This window comes from Sinocyclocheilus anshuiensis, unplaced genomic scaffold (genome assembly GCF_001515605.1).
Source record: "Sinocyclocheilus anshuiensis isolate Anshui unplaced genomic scaffold, SAMN03320099.WGS_v1.1 scaffold253, whole genome shotgun sequence".
Classification (NCBI taxonomy): Eukaryota; Metazoa; Chordata; class Actinopteri; order Cypriniformes; family Cyprinidae; genus Sinocyclocheilus; species Sinocyclocheilus anshuiensis.
Window position 1 is genome coordinate 482,452 of NW_015537969.1, and position 19,670 is coordinate 502,121.

General features: G+C 37.8%; 2 protein-coding genes across 4 annotated transcripts in view; one reads left to right on the plus strand and one right to left on the minus strand.

Moving 5' to 3' along the window:
- Nucleotides 1-1,376: 1,376 nt before the first annotated feature.
- On the minus strand, nt 1,377-10,529 carry LOC107669634 (uncharacterized). 3 transcript variants are annotated; one of them, XM_016461963.1, is made up of 14 exons: nt 10,294-10,529; nt 10,062-10,130; nt 9,864-9,932; nt 8,013-8,037; nt 5,697-5,783; nt 4,950-5,098; nt 4,747-4,863; nt 4,593-4,635; nt 3,766-4,492; nt 3,544-3,607; nt 3,008-3,085; nt 2,821-2,922; nt 2,156-2,735; nt 1,377-1,983 (listed from the first exon to the last, which is right to left on the minus strand). In XM_016461963.1, exons 2-14 carry the CDS (start codon nt 10,119-10,121, stop codon nt 1,757-1,759), a joined length of 2,328 nt encoding a protein of 775 aa, XP_016317449.1. In that variant the 5' UTR covers nt 10,122-10,130; nt 10,294-10,529; the 3' UTR covers nt 1,377-1,756. The 3 variants fall into 3 exon arrangements, with proteins under 3 accessions (XP_016317449.1, XP_016317456.1, XP_016317441.1); XM_016461970.1 differs by having other exon boundaries at nt 3,766-4,489; nt 10,290-10,529; XM_016461955.1 differs by having other exon boundaries at nt 10,290-10,529.
- A 2,517-nt stretch (nt 10,530-13,046) lies between these two features.
- Nucleotides 13,047-19,670, plus strand: part of LOC107670059 (triple functional domain protein-like) — a 65,880-nt gene continuing 59,256 nt past the window's right edge. The window contains exon 1 of the mRNA XM_016462540.1: nt 13,047-13,458. Coding sequence (XP_016318026.1) covers nt 13,389-13,458 — 70 coding nt within the window. The 5' untranslated portion in view covers nt 13,047-13,388. The remainder of the gene's footprint in view (nt 13,459-19,670) is intronic.

Genomic DNA, 19,670 nt, shown 5'->3' on the forward strand with positions numbered 1-19,670 from the left:
CAGTATATGTGTGTGTGTATGTAACATTGTTATAGATGAAACCCAGTGTCCGATTTATTTTTTATTGCGAGAATGATTTACATCCCAAAACATCAGTCAGTAAGATTGTATGGACAGCTAAGGACTATAAAAAGAGCGACATTAAGGTAGAGACAGTGCTCGCTACGTTAGAAGGCCGCATTGACTGTGAATCCCGTCAAATTAGGAGAAGTGAAATAATGAAGGTTTTGGAAGGCTTTGAGCGAGTTTTCCTAAAATATTTGTAAAGCGGTGTAAAGAGAGTCTAACCAATAAAGACTACGTTTGGATCTGTCCTTCAGACCAATCAAACCTCGGACTAGATTCCACCAATCAAGGTTTCTAAGGGTTCTGGTAGTTAAGAAACTGCCACCATTTAGGCTCAAAACGAACCAGTGAGCCAATAAAAGTCCTTTACGCTAGAGAGCCAAAATGGCGAACTATGTCCAACAGTTTCCTGACCGCCTCCATTCCCTTCCACTAGCCACCAATAAGCGCTTCAGAGAGCGAGGAGGGAAATGGCGCCTATGTTCATACTCCAAAACAATCGTCCATTGGATGAAAACTTTTATTGGACCACGAGCCCAAAACGACACCCGCTTCATCCAAACCAAGCTGTTAGATAGCAACCGAACAGTAACGCAGCAAAGTATATAATTTTTATACTCACTTTACGTGATGAAATCGTAGTGTAGTGCGGTTCGTCGTAATATTTAATTTATTTCAGGCTGTTACAGGAACCAAGATGGCCGATGATTTGACAACTTTTTTTTTAAACCGGAAGAAGCGTTACGTTATGACGTACTCAACCTTAGCGCCATTGAATGTGATCGTTCTTCAGTTCAGCAAGAGGTTGAACTGGTCGGCGCATTGCATGTATGCATTTGCTTTGAATGTAACCGTTATTATTGTCTTATTATCTGTCTGTTGAATCAAAATAAAAAGATTAACCTCAGTATTTCATTATTCTAAATATTATTAATTATATATATATATATATATATAAAACACCGTATAAGTTTAAAACACATAATACGTCACAAAATACATATATATATATAAAAAAAAACACTCGTCCCAACAACAGTTAAAAATCTACTTTCATATGATAGTTGAATCCAGTTCTGTGTTCAGCTTTTCACACAATATTACAATATTGGGATTTTTGGGGGGGGAAAAAAACCCACACAATTATTTTCTTTATTTAGGGTTTATTAAGGGTTTGGCACTATGTGTTTGGGAAAAAAAAACAAAACAACAAAACTTACATCGTTATATTGTATATACGCCACACATCAAAACCAATGTCAATTTATTAAATAAAAAAATTGATAAAAAAAGGACAGTTAAAATGAGGTTGAACTGTTTATTTTCAATCATCTTTCTTATTAAACCATTTGAACAAAACCCATTACAGTTTCATAGTACACAAACCAAACTGAAAAAACAATAGCAAGCAGGATACAAGCACAAACTAAAAGCAGTCAGAATTTAGGTAGTAACTGAAAACAGTATGAATGGGAGAGTGTGTATGTGTGTGCGTGGGAGCCCCGAGATGCTGGGATAAGCTCCAGCCCTCTGTGACCCTGCAGAGGATAAGCAGTATGTATGGATGAAAACAGTATTCCATTTACTGGAAGATTTTGTATGAACTTACATAAAGATGACCAATCACTGTAGGCTACTGTTAAGCTATAACCATCTTATATAATGAACTATCTGACTGATAAGCCTAACTTTATCTACGAGCCACAAGCTCAAGAAGAGTTGATGCAATCTTGTCAAGACTGGTGGAGCTGGATGCTTCTGGAGGTGGCGAGGATGATGGGTGGAACGGGTCGTAGGGTTCATCGCCTGGGTGACGGTCACTCTGATGAGACCTCTGCTGTGCTCTCCCAGCATATATCCTTGCTTCTTCTTGTAGAGAGGTTGGTTGGAAGTGAACAGGAGGCTTGCCAAAGCTCTCTGAAAGCAAGATAATCATGAAGAATCAATATAGAAGATTTTATATACAAAAATTGGTACAAATTCTTAACACTTCAAAACACTGTAACCACAACGTTATTCCTCGTCATCTGCTCCTCAGGAAGACTAGTTTTCCATAAAACCATTTGAAAAAATTGGATGTATGATTTACCTTGAAAAGCCCTCTCAACATCTGCCGGGCCTCTGTTCTCAAAATGCTCTAATGAACGTCCTTTCTGATGCTCCCAATTTCTTTCAGGATCCAAATTTCCAAAGCCTCTGTAATCATCTTCATAATATCTTGTCTCTTGAGTACTTCTTGGAGCTTCTGCTCTTGCATATTCTTCAAAATGTTGTTCCTTTTGTCTAGGATCTTCATCATAACGTCTCCTCTCGTGGGGAAGATCTCGTGGGGTCTCTTGTAACATCGCCTTTTGAAATCCTCTGGGATCAGTGGCATACGGCCTTGCTTCTTGAAGACCACTGGGATAACCATCAAATCGTTTTGACTCTTTGTAATCATCTTCATAACGTCTGGTCTCTCTAAGACCTCTGGGGTCATCCCCAATTTGTCGGACTTCTCGAAACATTCTAGGGTCATCTCCATATTGTCTGGATTCTTGGAAACTTCTGGGACCATCATCATATCGTCTGGCCTCTTGGAAACCTCTCTTTTCTAAATGCATGCCATCTGGATCATCCCTTGTCTGCTTTACCCCTCTATGATCACTGACAGGTTGTGAAGTATGGCCCTTTACATGAAGGACGACAAATAGAGAACAATTATTTAGACTGAATTAAATGAGAATCATTCTTAGCAGATAGCACTGTGCTTACCCCAGTACTTATGGATTTGTTTAACTGAAACTCTTTCAAAACTGTGCACAGCTTTTCTTTAAGAAATCTGGCTTCGTCCATATTATCAATCTTGATGTCATTCTGTAATTTAAACAGAATATGTTCAAATGAAAACTCCAGTTTATCCGGTAGTCTTTTTCATGTTTGTCAAATATTCTGCACTCACAAGTATGTCCAGAACATTTTCATGTTTTGGATTAAGATGGGATGTATTTCCAGAATCCACAAATTGGTTATTTAACGACTGTAAAGAAAAAAACAACAATAAGTATTCCAACAAACGCCAAGTAAACACCAATTTAATGGAGCTATAGTGGGTTAGTGCATAGTCTAGCCACAGTCTTCATCTGACTGTTGAAGTATATATGACACAATGTGTGAATAAACATTTGAAACATTGAATACATGTGGCACACCACTGTCTTGTATGCGAACAATGAAGCCAATTGTAGTTTGATTAATGTGAATACAGTCCATACTAGAAACAAAGAACAGCTACAAATCACACTATCTGCTTACGTTAAGGTAAGAATTAGCGAATTCCTACTGTATTCCTACTAAAATTACTGGAATTTGTTTGCAATATTATTGCACCATTAGTCTGAATTCACAAAAATGGACTAAAGCGTTTAAATGGCATTTTAACAAGCAAAATTGCTTTAGTTCAATAAGAGTGTAAATAAGAGTAACTGCAGTTTTTACCAGAGGATTTGCTCTAAACGGTGCTCCTCTTGGTTTCTCTTTTAGGGTGGATTTATTTGAATGTCTGAAAAGAGAATTTAGTAAAAAAAAAGAAAAGAAAAGAGGAAACATTAAAGACAACAGCCTTGTGTAAATTGGTGTAAAAATTTGATACACCCATCAAATTTCATAATATTGAGCAACACATTTTCTGAATGTGACATGAAATAATCAACACGTCACCTGGTATGTGCCAGTGCTATTTCCTCTGCGGTGGCATCAGAGAATCTGCTCTTCTTTTTCTTTTTAGCTGGAACCGCTTCTTGTGAATATGCTCTTGGATCTCTGGGTTCAAGCATAGGGGGGTAACCTTGTACCTTATTAGCTTTGTCCCAAGGCCTACTGTGCATTTCTCTGACAGTCCCCCTTTTCTCCTCATTAAAGTTTCTTCCATGCATTGACATGGGATTCATGGCAGGATTTCTCTCTTCATACCACCTACCTTCCATTTGCTCTTTCTGATATTCTGATGCTCCCGGGCGGATTCGGAGGTCTTTGTCATTAAATCGGTTTATTTTACCTCCTGAGAACTGTCCTCCGCCAAGACTTTCTCCTTCATAGTCTTCTTGAATTCTCCGTCCACCCTGGTCTGCATAGGGCCTAGTATGCATTTCTCTTTCAGCTCTTTCAGGATAATCATCACCTCGCGAGTGTCTTCCTCGAACGTCAGCATCTTCGTAAGGTTTTTGATGTTGGTTTTCTTCTGGATAGAATTGTTGGTGGATTGCGTGACTTGGATTATTAGGTCTATTGTACTGGTCATACTTATCGCCTGTATAATAGGGTCTTCCGTGTAGTTCTTCATCGAAGTATGTCTCTTTTTGAACCTGTTCAGGGAAAGGTGGCTTCCTAAGAGAGTCCTGTCCATAGTAGGGTTGCTCATGAACACTAGCCCGTAAATCACTTCCTGCTTTTTACAAAGGGTAAATTTTTTTTTTAAATTTCACACAAAAAATAAAAAGTTCTAATCTATGAAAAATCAGCTGGTGATTGAAAGGTCAAATATTCACCTTGAAAAACATTTCTGAATTTCTCTTGAGGTCTTTTGAGTGCCTGCAGAAATGAAATTGCAGATGAATATGAATTCAAATTTATATGTGTTCTATCCAAAACTCTTCAAAATAATCAATTTTACAATCAACAAATCCACTAAGAATATAATACCACTGGCTTTCCCCATCCCTCCTGCTTTTCGACTACCGCAGCTTTGGCTCTGGCAACGAGACCTGGCTGTTTCTGGTTGTTGTCTTGCCATGTCACCAAGTCTGGTCTTTTCAGCTCCTGCCAAGACAGATCAAATGTAAACAATTTATTTCACTCCGAACAGTGTAAGAGTAAAAGTATAACGAGGGACAAAGTCACCATACCAAGTATTTTTGTCTGTGTTTACGTCCAACGATATGGGCCACCATGCTGTAAAGGTCCATCTCCACGACACACATTCGGCACTTGTACTTCAACACAGTTTTGCCATCGTCAGTGATGTGATCTGGAATCTGTATCAGGGAGTTGAGACCTGAACAAAAAAAGAAGGAAGAGTGAGTGGTGTTAGGGCTGGGCAAAAAAATCGAACGAGATTTTCATGCGAATCTCGTCAGTAAAGCCGCTTCTGGTGATTCTGACAAGCTACACAAAATCGCGTTCAAAATCGGCAATGAATCGCCTGCGATTTTGTGTAGCTTGTCAGTGATCTACGGCTCTGTGTAGTAAATGCCGCTCCATCTGAAAGCACGTGCTGGAGATTTACTACTAATCACCAGAAACGGCTTTACTGAAGAGATGTGCATGAAAATCGCATTCGATTTTTTGCACAGCCCTAAGTGGTGTATTTCAATTGAAAAATATATTTTGAAAAGGTCTCTTTTTCAGCCATACAATAAAAGTCAATGGGGTCCAAATTCCAATGTTATTTTGGATCCCACTGCCTTTCAGTGTCTGGCAAAAAACAGTTGAAATGGTTTACAAAACATCTTTCGGTGTAGGTGATGTGACATGAGGTGGGTAAATGATGACAAAACGTTTATTTTTGGGTTACCTATCCCTTTAAGACCACTTTACTCAAATATTTTAAATGTATGTTAATTTTAATGGTTTTGGTTATGAAGTCATCTTACCAATGATGGGCTCATCAAGATTCAGGTATTTCAAATATTCTATTATGTCTGTCCATTCTGGCAGTGGAGGTGGTCTCAGAATCTCTCCTATAAAAACAGAATCAGCTCATAAAACATGATCATTTCAGAAGTTTACAAATATACAAAAAAAAAAAAATTCTTTATGTCTGAAAGATCCCATATTTATTCTACTGCAGCAGAATCTGCTAAATATGTCTGAAAATACACCCACATGGTTGCAAAAGGTGCATTGTCACGCATTACGTTTTTATAAGCTGTATCTACCTGTTTAAACAGGTCAGATCACAGTAATGGTTGTTTGTTTTTTTTGGTACAAATTAACCAGTGTTTTAACCTTTGAGAAATATTTCCACAAATTAGCTGAAGAAGACTCCTCTCGGTGTTAAAACAAAAAAAATGTTGGTGTTTGCTTCTATTTGACCTACTATGAAACAGACAAGACAAAATTCATTTCCACAAACACTGTTTCTGCTTAAACACGTTGATCTAGATCTGAGGCTTTTTGGCAGGTAAAGCAGTTCTTGAGTCATCCTTTGTACTGGTATATAATGGCTATTTCCACCATATCTGTGCTGAATCCTCACATTTCCATCCGAATCCAGGGAGCCCATCTAATTTTTAGCCATCATGCAAGACGTCACTTGATGAAAGAAAATCTGGTCTCGAATTGTGGAATAATGCTGAATCAAGACCAAACTGTCCAATCCACTTAAGGATCCATATGGGCATCTCAGATCTCTAGAATCTAAGAAGCTTTGGGAAAATCCTCCAGCATCAAGCAAAGTGATCTTTCACAGTGCAAGAAACAGGTTTTGCCCAGGTGATGAGCTGGTACACCGATTGTACTAGCATTTACAAACTGCTATGGCAAAACAGTATCCCCAGGATAGTGACCAAACCAGATGCTATAGAAATTCATACTTATCCACCTGTGATACTGTCCATACACATAATGTGTATGGCATGCTTGCTTGTGTTGTCCTCAATGCCTGCTTTGGTAATCACCAATTTGAAAGTGGAGAAGGGGACACTTTGAAGTTGGAAAAAAAAAAAAAATCTGCCGAGCACACTGGAAGCATTGTGCTATTTACAGCATGTATGATGTTTTTGGGGAACAAATGTACAAGTTAATCATCTCACACTGAACAAAGAAAAATAAAAAACATACTGGAGGGCACGAACAATGAATTGAACCATAAGGTCCTGAAAGTTAAAATGTTACAGATCTATAAATATTTATATGTGCACATCATCAATACTATTTTTTTTAAAACGTCCACATAATCTTTAAATCAAAAACATGATTGCAACAATGTACACATCAGAGAAGAGAAGGCGGGACAATAAGGTTGTCCAATAGCCAAACGAGTTTCATTACTTCCCCACAACAACCTGTCACCTACATGAAACGATCGCAGTGGGGCCAATCAAATCTATATAAACAAACTCAAGTCCCATTTTTTTCTCATTCAAGAAGCTGTTTCACTCTGATACACGGCATAATAGGAAAGAAAAGAAGGCTGCATGTTCCATTGCATGCCAACCTTACACACAAAGTTGAAAAACTCACCCATGTTCCCCCTAAAATCCTGAAACAGATTCAGGTCTTATTCTTTGAATAACAAAAAATGTTATTCCTGTTTTTTAAATCTTCCATGGTTTCACTGCAACTATAAAAATCCACTTAATGGATCAAAAAAATCCAGGTCTGTGTGATTCCAACATGATTATGTTTCTTCTTTGTCTTCAAATCCATGACAGACCAAAAAAAAAAAAAAGTCTTCTAGCTTCTAGGTCTTCATATCACTTTAAGGACAAAAATCAGTTCTTGTGATGATTCCTATCATCAGTGGTGAATCCTGTGAGCTTTATAGCTGTAATGTCCACACATTTTGATGAGAGAAGGACATCCTTCTCTAAGAAAACCCTTCTGAACTTATGAGATGACACCTGACAATCTGGATACTTACAAACTCCTTGAGATTTCGGTTGAATTTCCTGATATGATACAGTATATGTACTTTTAAATAGCACATTAAATTTCAATATAATCTCAAAAATAAAGAAAAAAAACTAATTAATTTGATTTCGGGACATTTCATATAATCTTATTACATTGATGTTAACTCTGTCTGAACAAAATTTGATCTGACTTATTTTTAACGCAATAAGGAGGACTAATCACAGGAACACTATAAACTAATTTGTTTTTTAAAAATCCAACAGAATCAGGGGCCGTGAGATGCCTAGACATTAGAAGTAATTCTGGATAAAGTTGTGACTTTTACTACTTACCTTGTGAAGCTAGGGTGTCCTCTTTCTTTGAAGAGATAAACAGTGGAGGAAAAACAGGCACAGGTGATTATACATTTTACTTATGTGCACTTCGTAGGACCTACTTGCAATGCTGAAATAAAGTAAACAGAGGTTAATAACACACAAGCAACAAAGAGTGTTGTGATGGTAGATGGTCCAAACCCCAATAGGGGGAGACCTTCTTTTAGCATTGGGCTCTTGATTAAGGCACTTTACCCCAGGTGCTCTGTGGAAACCATATTGTGTATCATTCTGGACAAAAAGGTCAAGTTTAAAGAACCGCAAGTACAGTTATGATGAAGGAAGCATTGTGTGTGGGAAAATGAATCCCAAATTTCCCAAACTACAAGGTTGGGTTTCACTTGTTCATGAGAGGAAATAAGATGAATAATGAGGCATTTCACAAAAGTAACATGCCATGATAGAACTGTAAGCTAAAAAAAAATCTGAATGAGAAAGTTCAGAGTCCAGTCAGAAATAAATATGGATTATTTACTGTCCTGCCCTTTGCAGCCAGTAGCTATAATGTCTCCACAAAACAGAAATAACATGGTAAGAATTGTATGGTCAGAATTCCCATTTGACCAAACATAAGTATGAACTATTTCCAATGCACAAATCTGAAATCCAGCTGAATATATGATTGTGCTTGAGGAATGACACTCAAGTATCTTCCAAAGATTCAATGCCAAGAATCTCACAAGCTTTGGAAAATCAAAGCAACAAGGAACAGCTGAGAAACTTTCAAAGAAAAGCTGTGCAGTCTGACTCCTGGAAACATTGTGGCCAGCCAATCAGACTGGAACTGGTAGATTCTGACAACTCCTGCCATTTTAGCACGCAGCATCCAATCATCCTTTAGCAGTCTTGTGAAGAAGCACATCATCTTGCTGCACCAACAACAGCCATAATGGCTATAGGCTCTCAAACTACAGCACATCTGAGTGCAGATGACAACTATTTGAGTAGTGTGAGGAGGCCCTCAGACTAAAAAACAAACAAACCAACAATGGAATATGTTAAAGTGCTCTTGAATCTTCTCAAATAGACAGAAGTTTGTATCCATGTTGTTTCAAGCAGGTCCATCTGCTCTGGAGATTGAAGATTTTGGGATCGAAACCCTTGTTAAAGCAAAAAGATAAACCTCTAAAATGATAACGTGCATTTGGTCCTCAAGATGAAATGTAATTGGACTGGAAAAAAATTGTAATCAAACGGTCCAAAACACTCCAGTGTCCACACAACTCCTCCTTATTTGCTTTAAAAGCAAAAAGTAGTTTTTTTGGACAGGTAAAGAAATGCAGACATAACCCGTATACAAGTTCATAACCTGTGTATACAGTGTCTAAGACAAGAAAAGAACAGACAAAATGTTGTTCGCTGGTTGAGCTCTATTCCTTAGAAATCCTAAAGTTAAATGAAGCAGAAAAGTGAGTAAAACAACACATTGAAGTATTATAATCTGAAACCACTTAAAATATATGATAAATTATACTTCAAAACACAGAAATACTAAATTATATATGTACTACCAGTCAAAAGTTTGGAAAAATTAATTATTTTCAATGTTGTTAAAAATCTTTTATGCTCACCAAGAACGCATTTATTTGATCATAAATACAATGAAACATATTGTGAAAAAATACTACAATTTAAAAGAAACGTTTCTATTTTAAATCGAAATGTATTCCTGTGATGGCAGAGCTGAATTTTCAGCAGCCTGTTACATGATTCTTAAAAAAATAATTTGAATATGCTGATTTGGTGCTCAGTTATTATAACTTATTATTTGTACTCCTTCAGTCACAACACTGGATTTTCTCTCCTTACCTTCAAATGTTGTAATGTGGTCACGTGGATTTTGTAATGAGTGTCTCCCCGTATTCTTTTATCGCAGATCTGAGGAACAACATTTATCAATATTAAGTCCCACAGAGTTAGGTCAATGCATTTACATGAGGTTTTAATAAACAGGATCAACATTAATAACTGTTTTTGTGCACTCGGGTCAAAATAAGACAGATTTACCGTGCAGTCAATGAAGCTGTTGGCCTGGTCGTCGTCGTACACAGTCAGTAAATCGGCCATCTTTCGAAACTAACGTAAGACAGTGTTGTGTTATTGAGTGCTATTCCCACAGTATGTTCTTTGTCAAGCCATGCAAAATAAATGCAGTAAAGAAAACATGAATCAAGTAAACGTATTACACTTAACATATTAAATACATCTAGGTAATAATTCATATTTGCGACGCACCTAACGTTACTATAAAGCATCGCCCGCAAGAATTAGCACAAGATTAGCTAATTAGTGATCTGCGCTTTTAATGCATTCAATACGAAACTATTTTCTTAAAAGTATTCTTCTTATTCTTTTCAGTTTCTTCTTGAAAAGTAAAAAAAAAAAAAAAATCGACGTTAAAGAAACAAAAGTGGTGTAATGCAATTTTTCCCCCGTTAGGCCGCGTCCTTGGTCCTCGACTTCTTCTGTGGTACAATTCTCTTTGCTGCAAAAAGCGTTCGTACCACCTAGTGGATGGGTGACAAATAGTTCGTCAAAAATCAAAATTGTGTTGTTCCCAACCTGTATGACTTTCTTTTTTTCTGTGGAACATGAAATTAAATATTGTGTACAATTTAAGCGACTAACAGCCTCAGTCACCATTCACAATAAAAAGCATATAATGAAAGTGAATGGTGACCGAGACTCATTCTGTTAGTGTTTTTCATATTCTTTTGTGGTCCACTGAAGACATTCATACAGGTTTGGGACAAAACAGATGACAGATTTTTCATATTTTTACTGATTTTTATATAGATGAGCTAGAAACAGCATTCTGTTAAAATGCAGCACACATTGGTTATCCGAACGCTACCCAATTGGTGCACATACAGTTTTCCCCACCAGATGTCGGTGTGATGCAATAAGTGAAGGCTTCATGACATTTCTCAGAGAAACAGTGAAAAATACAATACAGTAATTCCACTGACAAACACAAACACTTTATGCTCTACCTCTCCTTTTCAAAAAGATTGATACAAATTATCAAATAAAAAACAACAACAACAACAGAGGAATTGTAAAGCATGTATGCATAACAGCATAGGCAAACTTATATTGAGCTAAGAAACTGATTTTTGAGTTAGATTTGACCTGCATTAAAAGCCAATAAAAATTGGATACAGGTCTAAAAATTCCTAAAGAAATTATATATATATAACCTATATTTTCAGAGCTTAATGTATATCATGATAAAAAAATAAAAAAAAAACTTTTCCTGGATAATTTCAATTAAAGGGTTAGTTCACCCAAAAATTTAAATTATGTCATTAATTACTCACCCTCATGTCGTTTCAAACCCGTAAGACCTTCGTTCATCTTCGGAACACAAATTAAGACATTTGTTGGTGGAATCTGAGAGCTGTCTGACCCTGCATAGACAGACAGCAATACAACTGAAATGTTCCCAAGTCCAGAAACGTAGCAAGGAAATCTGTATACACGGATAAGCTGTTTTCATTCAGATCAAATCACAACAACGTAGGAAACAGATCCGGCGTGACGCAGCTGACACAGAACAGCATACGCTGTTTACGTCCAGCTGATACTCTCCAAAATGGCGCTACAGGGTAATGCGGAGGAGACGAATTGTTGAATAAAGTCTTTTTTTTGTTTTTTCGTAAAAAAGCTTCGTAAAATTACGGTTGAACCCCTGATGTCACATGGATTATTTTACAGATCTCCTTCCTACGTTTCTGGACTTGGGAACATTTCAGTTGCGTTGCTGTCTATGCAGGGTCAGACAGCTCTCAGATTCCATCAAAAATATCTTAATTTGTGTTCCGAAGATGAACGAAGGTCTTACCTCCAAAATGGCGCTACAGGGTAATGCGGAGGAGACGAATTGTTGAATAAAGTCTTTTTTTTGTTTTTTCGTAAAAAAGCTTCGTAAAATTACGGTTGAACCCCTGATGTCACATGGATTATTTTACAGATCTCCTTCCTACGTTTCTGGACTTGGGAACATTTCAGTTGTATTGCTGTCTGTCTATGCACGGTCAGACAGCTCTCAGATTCCATCAATAATATCTTAATTTGTGTTCCGAAGATGAACGAAGGTCTTACAGGTTTGAAACGACATGAGAGAAATTAATGACAGAATTTTCATTTTTGGGTGAACTAACCCTTTAACTTTAGTATTTCATAATATATCATGTTTTATAACAATTAATGTATTATTTCATTCACTTGCAGTTAAACAAATGGTGTACTTAAAAATTGTGAAAATCTGTTCACCCTAAAAAACAAACAAAAAAAAAACAATGTTTGTTGAGTTGCTACAGGTGTTTAGGCAGTGTTGTAGTGTTTTTTGTTGCCATGTAGTGTTTTTTTTTTTTGTTGAGAAAACTACAAGGAAGTTTTATTAAAATTGGGGCGAAAATATGAGAGTAAAATTTGAGTGTTCAATAATTTTAACAAAATATTGGGGCTTGAGTCACCTCATTATTATGTTTAAATAATACAGCAGAAATGGGTTTACAATAAAAACTTTTATCTTAGGTTTGAGAGAGATAATCAATTCCGAGAAGACATATTTGGTACATCAATTTGTACTTTATAATAAATATAGGACCTATCATAAAGAGGCTCTGGTGTTTAGGCAGTGTTGTAGTGTTTTTTGTTGCCATGTAGTTTTTTTTTTGTTGTTGAGAAAACTACAAGGAAGTTTTATTAAAATTGGGGCAAAAATATGAGAGTAAAATTTGAGTGTTCAATAATTTTAACAAAATATTGGGGCTTGAGTCACCTCATTATTATGTTTAAATAATACAGCAGAAATGGGTTTACAATAAAAACTTTTATCTTAGGTTTGAGAGAGATAATCAATTCCGAGAAGACATATTTGGTACATCAATTTGTACTTTATAATAAATATAGGACCTATCATAAAGAGGCTCTGAAGTGTCAAGGGAAATTGCATGTTTCAAAATCCATCATATTGTACCTAAAAAATCATTATGGGGCGCATGAAGACACAGTTAAGGTCACTGGAAAGGGAAAAGGCTGGAAAGAGGCTTTTTCGGAAGCAAACCCCCGCCCCCTGCCGTCTTTTCTGACTTTCAGTCTCAGCTACGCTTGGGAGAGCCGGCCGGCGCTATTAATGTGTGTGCTCCAAGATGGAGGAGGTTTTGTGATGTTCCCCAGCTCTCAGAAGTGATCCTTTTTCCGTCCGTGTCAGATCATTCCTCAGACACAGGGGCGGAGGCCTTTTCTAAATCCTTCTGCCTGTGGGGGAAATAAAGAACAACTTTAGGATTTGGATATTAGTTTTTTTGTGTGTTTTTCGCCACAGCCATGAGCTCGGGGGAAGGGGCCGAGGAGGCGGCTAAGGACGCGGCCGATATAGCGACGTTCTTCAAATCTGGTAAGCGAAGCTCGCGAGGCTGTGGGACATTGTTTGTGCACTGGCTCCTATAGGGTGGGTGGGGAAGCTGGATCGCCCTGGACATTTGCAGTCGATTTTGTACCATATAATGCATTAAGTGCAAAAATCACTACTATGCTGGTCTGACAACTTGTATTAGGTTGAAAATGTGGTTTATAACAGCCTAGCTGGAGAAATTTCAGTTGGTTGTGTCGTTAGCTCGTGCGAGCCATTGGTGCTCGTTGCTTAAAGATTTCAGATAGATATTTACAGAAATCACTTTCACTTCTTATAGATTTCATCAGCTTAGTCAGTAAGGGATAATAGAGATCATTATGCTAAATATATTTGGGTCAATTGTGCAACTTATTGATAAAGAGCTTGTAGCTAGAAATAAGGTTAACGTTAGCTGGAGTGTTGTGCAGGCCACCTTATGCATAAAATTTTTTATACTCGCAGATAAACAGTTTTTATCCACAAACCCCCCTATGAAAAAGTCCATTATCATCTTTAGTATTATTTTCAATACTAGTATCTTGAGTTAGAGGCAGTCATAAAAAATGATGTAAATTCAGAGTGTCAGTCCCCTTTATGCCACTTCTAAATGAACTGTTACTCATCGAATATAAATGAAATGCTGGTATTTTCAAACACAAGACTATCTGTTAGCCAGTCAATATTATAGTAAATATCAGACGGATCTGAGAATCAAAGGTAGTCAGCAATGTAAACAATGACCTGGCGTGGCACTCGCTTAACTCCCTGCTAACTAGCTAGCATGGTGTGATAGATTGATGGATGTGGTGAAAGACTATTTAATACCTCAGCACTTAACGTTATAAGGCCATTATTCATGTAAAAGATATCGGCAGACACGATTGTGGTTATTTCGGTTAGATTTAGCTACGAAACAGGATTAATCGGTAGCCTGATCGACTCGTCTAGTATTTGGTTGCTAAGTTAGCAAAGCTATTCCAGAAAGATTGATGACACAATTACCTTGTCTTGAACTAGCTTATGGAATATTATATTCATTTTAATCAAATATTAGATTGCTTTTATGTTAGTGAAGATGTAATGAGGTATATACAGGAAAATAATCGAGAGCTGTCTGATGATGACGTATACAGGATTGTATATCATGCATATAATAGAGAATGATACATATCTTACTGTTTTTCTGATAGCAGGATCTACCAGCCCTGGTTAATCATTCACATGACACAGTTTAATGCTTCTGCAGAATGCATTAAGGAAATATTTAGTCCAAGACTAGGTCACAAAGTCCTATCCTAAAGAGAACAACATCTTAAACCAGCCTAAGCTGGATTGTTGGTATCCCAGCCTGGTCAAGCTGGTTTCACATGGATTCTGGGACTTTCAGTTTGTCATTCTGTGGGACCAGCTTAAATAGCAAATCAGGTTATAACAGCTTGTTTTTTGTTGGGTAACCTTCTCGAAAGTAGACAAGGATTTGTTTTGTAAAGTATTTCTCTAAATTATGTGTTACATCAAATTTGACATAAATTGCAATACCCTCTTGAGATACAAGCGAAGTGGTTTTGTTTTGGTTTAGGTAGTGAAACCACAATTGGAAGTACTGCATCTTTCTGTTTTCACACCGGAAGTCTTTGGTTGTTCCAGAACCCTCAAGAGGCTTTTGGTTTTAAGCATCTAGCTTCTTTTCAGCATAGCCGCTAAGTTACTGTTTAATATTATTACCCATTTTACAGCCTCTTGATGTTTGTGTTATCTGTCCTGTCTGCCCGTATGAATAAGTTCGGTCTTATTCAGTTTTTGCACATATTGGTGTACCGTCATGTTTGAACACGCAGCAGCTCACAGACCATGTCTCTGTCTCTAACCCCACCTCCTCACCCCTGTACTCACTAAACACCTTGACCCCGTGTTTATCATCTGTCTACATGCCATAGAAATGAATCTTCTTGTCTGCAGTCTAATACATCAATGATGATATACACTACTCCTCAAAAGTTTGGGTGGGTTTGATTTTTTTTTTTGGAAAGAATTTCATAATTGTATTCAGCAATGGCACACTAAGTTGATCAAATGGGACAGTTTCCACAAAAATAATAAGCAGCACAATTTTCTCAACATTGATAATAATAAGAAATGTTTCTTGAGCACAAAATCATAATGATTTCTGTAGGATCATGTGACACGGAAGACTGAAGTAAAGGCTGATTTATACTTCTGCGTCGGACCTATGCCGTAGGCTGTGTCAGTTTTCATTTATACTTCTTTGTCGTTGTCCACGTCGGCGTGCAGTACACATGCAAACCGCTAGTCTGCAGTGTCCACGGGCATGTTGCTGGTGTAACCCACAGTACCACGGCAAAAGCCGAAGAAGAAGCGGCTCGTCGGAGAAGCATTATAGCCGTGACGGCAGCAAATAAATATCAAATCATTAAATCATTATTTAAAACTACAAAAAGGAGACAACAACGGAACAGGAGAAGATGGCATACTTTCAATCTCCACAAGGACTTGTACCATGGCAGATCAACATTGTTTGTCGCGGACAACTACTTATGTATAATGCTATGTAGTATAATAAATAAGACATTTGTTCTTTGCTTTGTTTTATTTTATATAAGAAGGTGTAACATTAAAATATATTAAAGTGCACAAACACACAAAACTCAAGTACATACTGGAGGGAGGGGTTCTAGCAGACCAATCGCAGCGCTTGCGGTCCGCGTAGAATTGACGCGCTGTTAGATTTTTGGAGAGGTGCACGTCAGGCTATTTTCGCAAAGTTCATTCGTTCACAGCTGTAGTTATTTCTAACAATTTTAAAATGTTCTGCCACTCTTGATTGGCTTCATCAGTAACTTTTTGTTGTTAATGTCTTGCTCTTGGGAGTTTGCGTCGGGACTAATCTGTGACTTATTTATTGAGTACATAAAGAACAATCTAGACTAGTTTAAGTCATGAAGAAATATGGACAGGAAATTTTAACAACTGTCGTTAAAGGCTAAGTGTGTAATTTTTGCACCACCAAATGGAAATTAAAAAATGACTGTTTTCAAACATGTTTCCCAAACACTTTCCAGCTGCCATTGGCCAAAACAGATCGCCCCACCCCCAAACATGTGCCATTGGTTGAGCCATACACTAAATAATTGCGTTCACAGCGCGAATTGTTGCACATGAATTTGCTTTAAATCCAGGGCTCGCAAAATTTTAAAATCCCTGGTTGCCCTTCGGGCAGGTACTCTTCAGATTTTGGTAGCCCGAAAATTAATTTAAAGCTGCAGTCCATAACTTTTGGCGCTCTAGCGGTTAATAAACAGAACTGCGTGCGTCTTGCGGAAGAACATTGTAGCCGGAGCTACTTCTCTCTGTTTATGTCTATGGTGAATCACGCAGGTACTGGACTACTCCGCAGCGGTACCTACCCGAACCAGTCTAAATAGTCCGAATATAAACACTTATTATAGGTGTACCATAAGGAATTATAGGTCAAATGAAATTAAAATGCCAACGACATGTTTCTGAAGACAGTCGGTTTCCTTCAGATAAATTCAAATAAAGACTTCCAAGCTGCGTTTTGACTTGAAACGTGCAGCGCTCATATTTATTCAATGACATCATTGCCTTTTGAAGTTTGATCCAGCCGTATCGCGACTCTTGTCTTTCCGTCCCCAACTGTAAGACCTCTTGAAATTATAATTTTATTTCTTATACCATTTAACGTATTTAAAACTTTTTATGGCGTTAAGTTTGATACAACTCACTTTATGAGTTTTTAAGGACCCGCGGGAGATCTGCATTTAATATAGCCCGTCGGGCAGAGTGGTGATACATTTTGGTAGACCGACTGGAAAACACAATAGCCTCGGGACGTCGGGCTAGCTATTTTGCGAGCCCTGAAATCTCATTCTAATGTTTATGAATTTGGAGTATTCTAAATGAGAGAGCATGTGCTCGAAGTTAAACATACTCAAATCATCTCCATAAGGGCTTTCCACACAACCTTTCTTTTACAGCCTTCCGTCACTTTTAGCAAATATGACACTCTCTAAAGACAGAACCTCAAGCAATGACAAATGTGCCAACCTCAAAACCAGTTCAAACACTATAAACACCTTTATACAGACCTAGGTAACGTATCTTTCATTAGTCAGCTATATATCTGTGTTGTTTTAGAGAGAAACCTTGCAGCTCAATAATGCTTTAATGCAGCTTTCAAAGCTACGCAGATTTCACACACACTTTGTGAATGAAACCCAATGATTTATATAGTGGTATCAACATATTAAACTAGGACTGAAGAAGGTATTTTAACTTAATTGCACTCCACTATAAATGTCCTTGGATATATCAGATTTTTTTTTGTTAATTTCTTTTTGAGTACTTACTCTTATTATTAAAATCATAGTTGTATGTTCATTCTCGTTCCTGTGTAACTCTTTTTGAACTTTGCATTGTGTGCTAAATTGTTCTTCTGTTGATTTTGATGGTGCCTTTGTCCTTGGCTAATAGGCCCCCCTGGTAGTTTTTGGAGGCCTGGCAGTGGCTCCGTTTTTCTCTCTGTAGCGTTAGATGAATTTTTCTGACACTCGTTGAGGAGTTACATTTTCTGTCGTTGACTGTTACCACCCCAGCTGGATTGTCCCTGCATTCAGCCCGTTCACCCCAGGCTCTTTCTCTCTTTCTCCTTTTCTCCTTCTGTGTCTCTGTTGTGTCACGGCCTCTTGATTTATCCTGCTTCTCTATCTCTCCTTGTCACTGTCATTTTTTATTTTATTTTTTTCTTCCCAGTTTCTGGTTCGGCTCTTCTCTGTCTCCATGTGTGGCAGGGAAAGGTCGTATTGACCTACATTCGCTGGGTTAGGAATGGTGCACTCGCTGCCCCCTCTGTCTCCTGGCACAGCACAAGAAGATCCTACTTATTCAACTGCAGAGAGAGACACGCCAAAACAGCTTCCGACAGTAAATCACAGAGGCCAATGCTGGATCATCCTGAGAGAAAATGAGGGACATAGTTAGAGGGAGAGGGCAGATGAGAATCAAAAGAGACAGAATAAGGCCTGAAATGAGGGTGAGAGGTAAAACATCTCTCAAAGAGAAACTCAGGGCTTAAAGTTCTCCGGCACCATGCCGGATCTCCGGCGTGCAGCGTTTGGCCAAGACAGCTTCCGACAGTAAATCACAGAGGCCAATGCTGGATCATTCTGAGAGAAAATGAGGGACATAGTTAGAGGGAGAGGGCAGATGAGAATCAAAAGAGACAGAATAAGGCCTGAAATGAGGGTGAGAGGTAAAACATCTCTCAAAGAGAAACTCAGGGCTTAAAGTTCTCCGGCACCATGCCGGATCTCCGGCGTGCAGCGTTTGGCTGCGGAAAAAAATAATCCTGCATTAAAAATAACTTGTTGATATCACTTTTGAGTCAATGAGTTCGCCTACCAATGGTATGAGAGGAGCACAGCTTTCACTCTCAACCAAACTAACATTACTAGCCAATCAGAATATTTTGCTCTTATAAACACGAGACGCGCATAATAGTATCCAATTGCAGAGTTGCAGCCCTGATGAATGGAGAAGCGCGACAAAAAGCTGCGAGGCGCAATGGTCAAAGATGTCCATCTAACGCATATTTACATAGAAAAGCTAATTAAAATCCAGTGGAGCTTTGTAAACAGCTCAGAGTAATCATGTCATCTCCATAAGAACGAGAATATGATTGCCAGAACAAATTTACCGGGATTTTTGAAAAGGTCCTGAATCACACATGATCTCTTAATGGTAACTTACTGGTAATTTTCCGGTACAGACTGTATGTGTGAAAGTGGCTAAACTCTTCATCTGCATATGCTGTGAGTTTGAATTGCTTAACGTTCATCTGGGAAAACAGTGTGCATTATCTCACTAGATTTGTAACGTAAATCATTTATAAACCTTTGCCAACACAGGAGAGTACATCAACCTATTTTTAAATATGCCATTTATTGTACATCGCGACTTCAAAATAAAAGTTTCTGAGTTTGCATGTGGCCAAATATTAAAATTTAATGGATTTAAACATCGTTTAATCACGCTGTAAAGTGTAACGTCACCAGGCCGATGGCGCCCTCTGCAGGTATTTGTTATAATACATAATTTACTTAAGTTGGTTATGTTCGTATTATGTATAGGCATATTACATTATGTATTTTAACAGTGTTGTTCAATAAAACCATGTA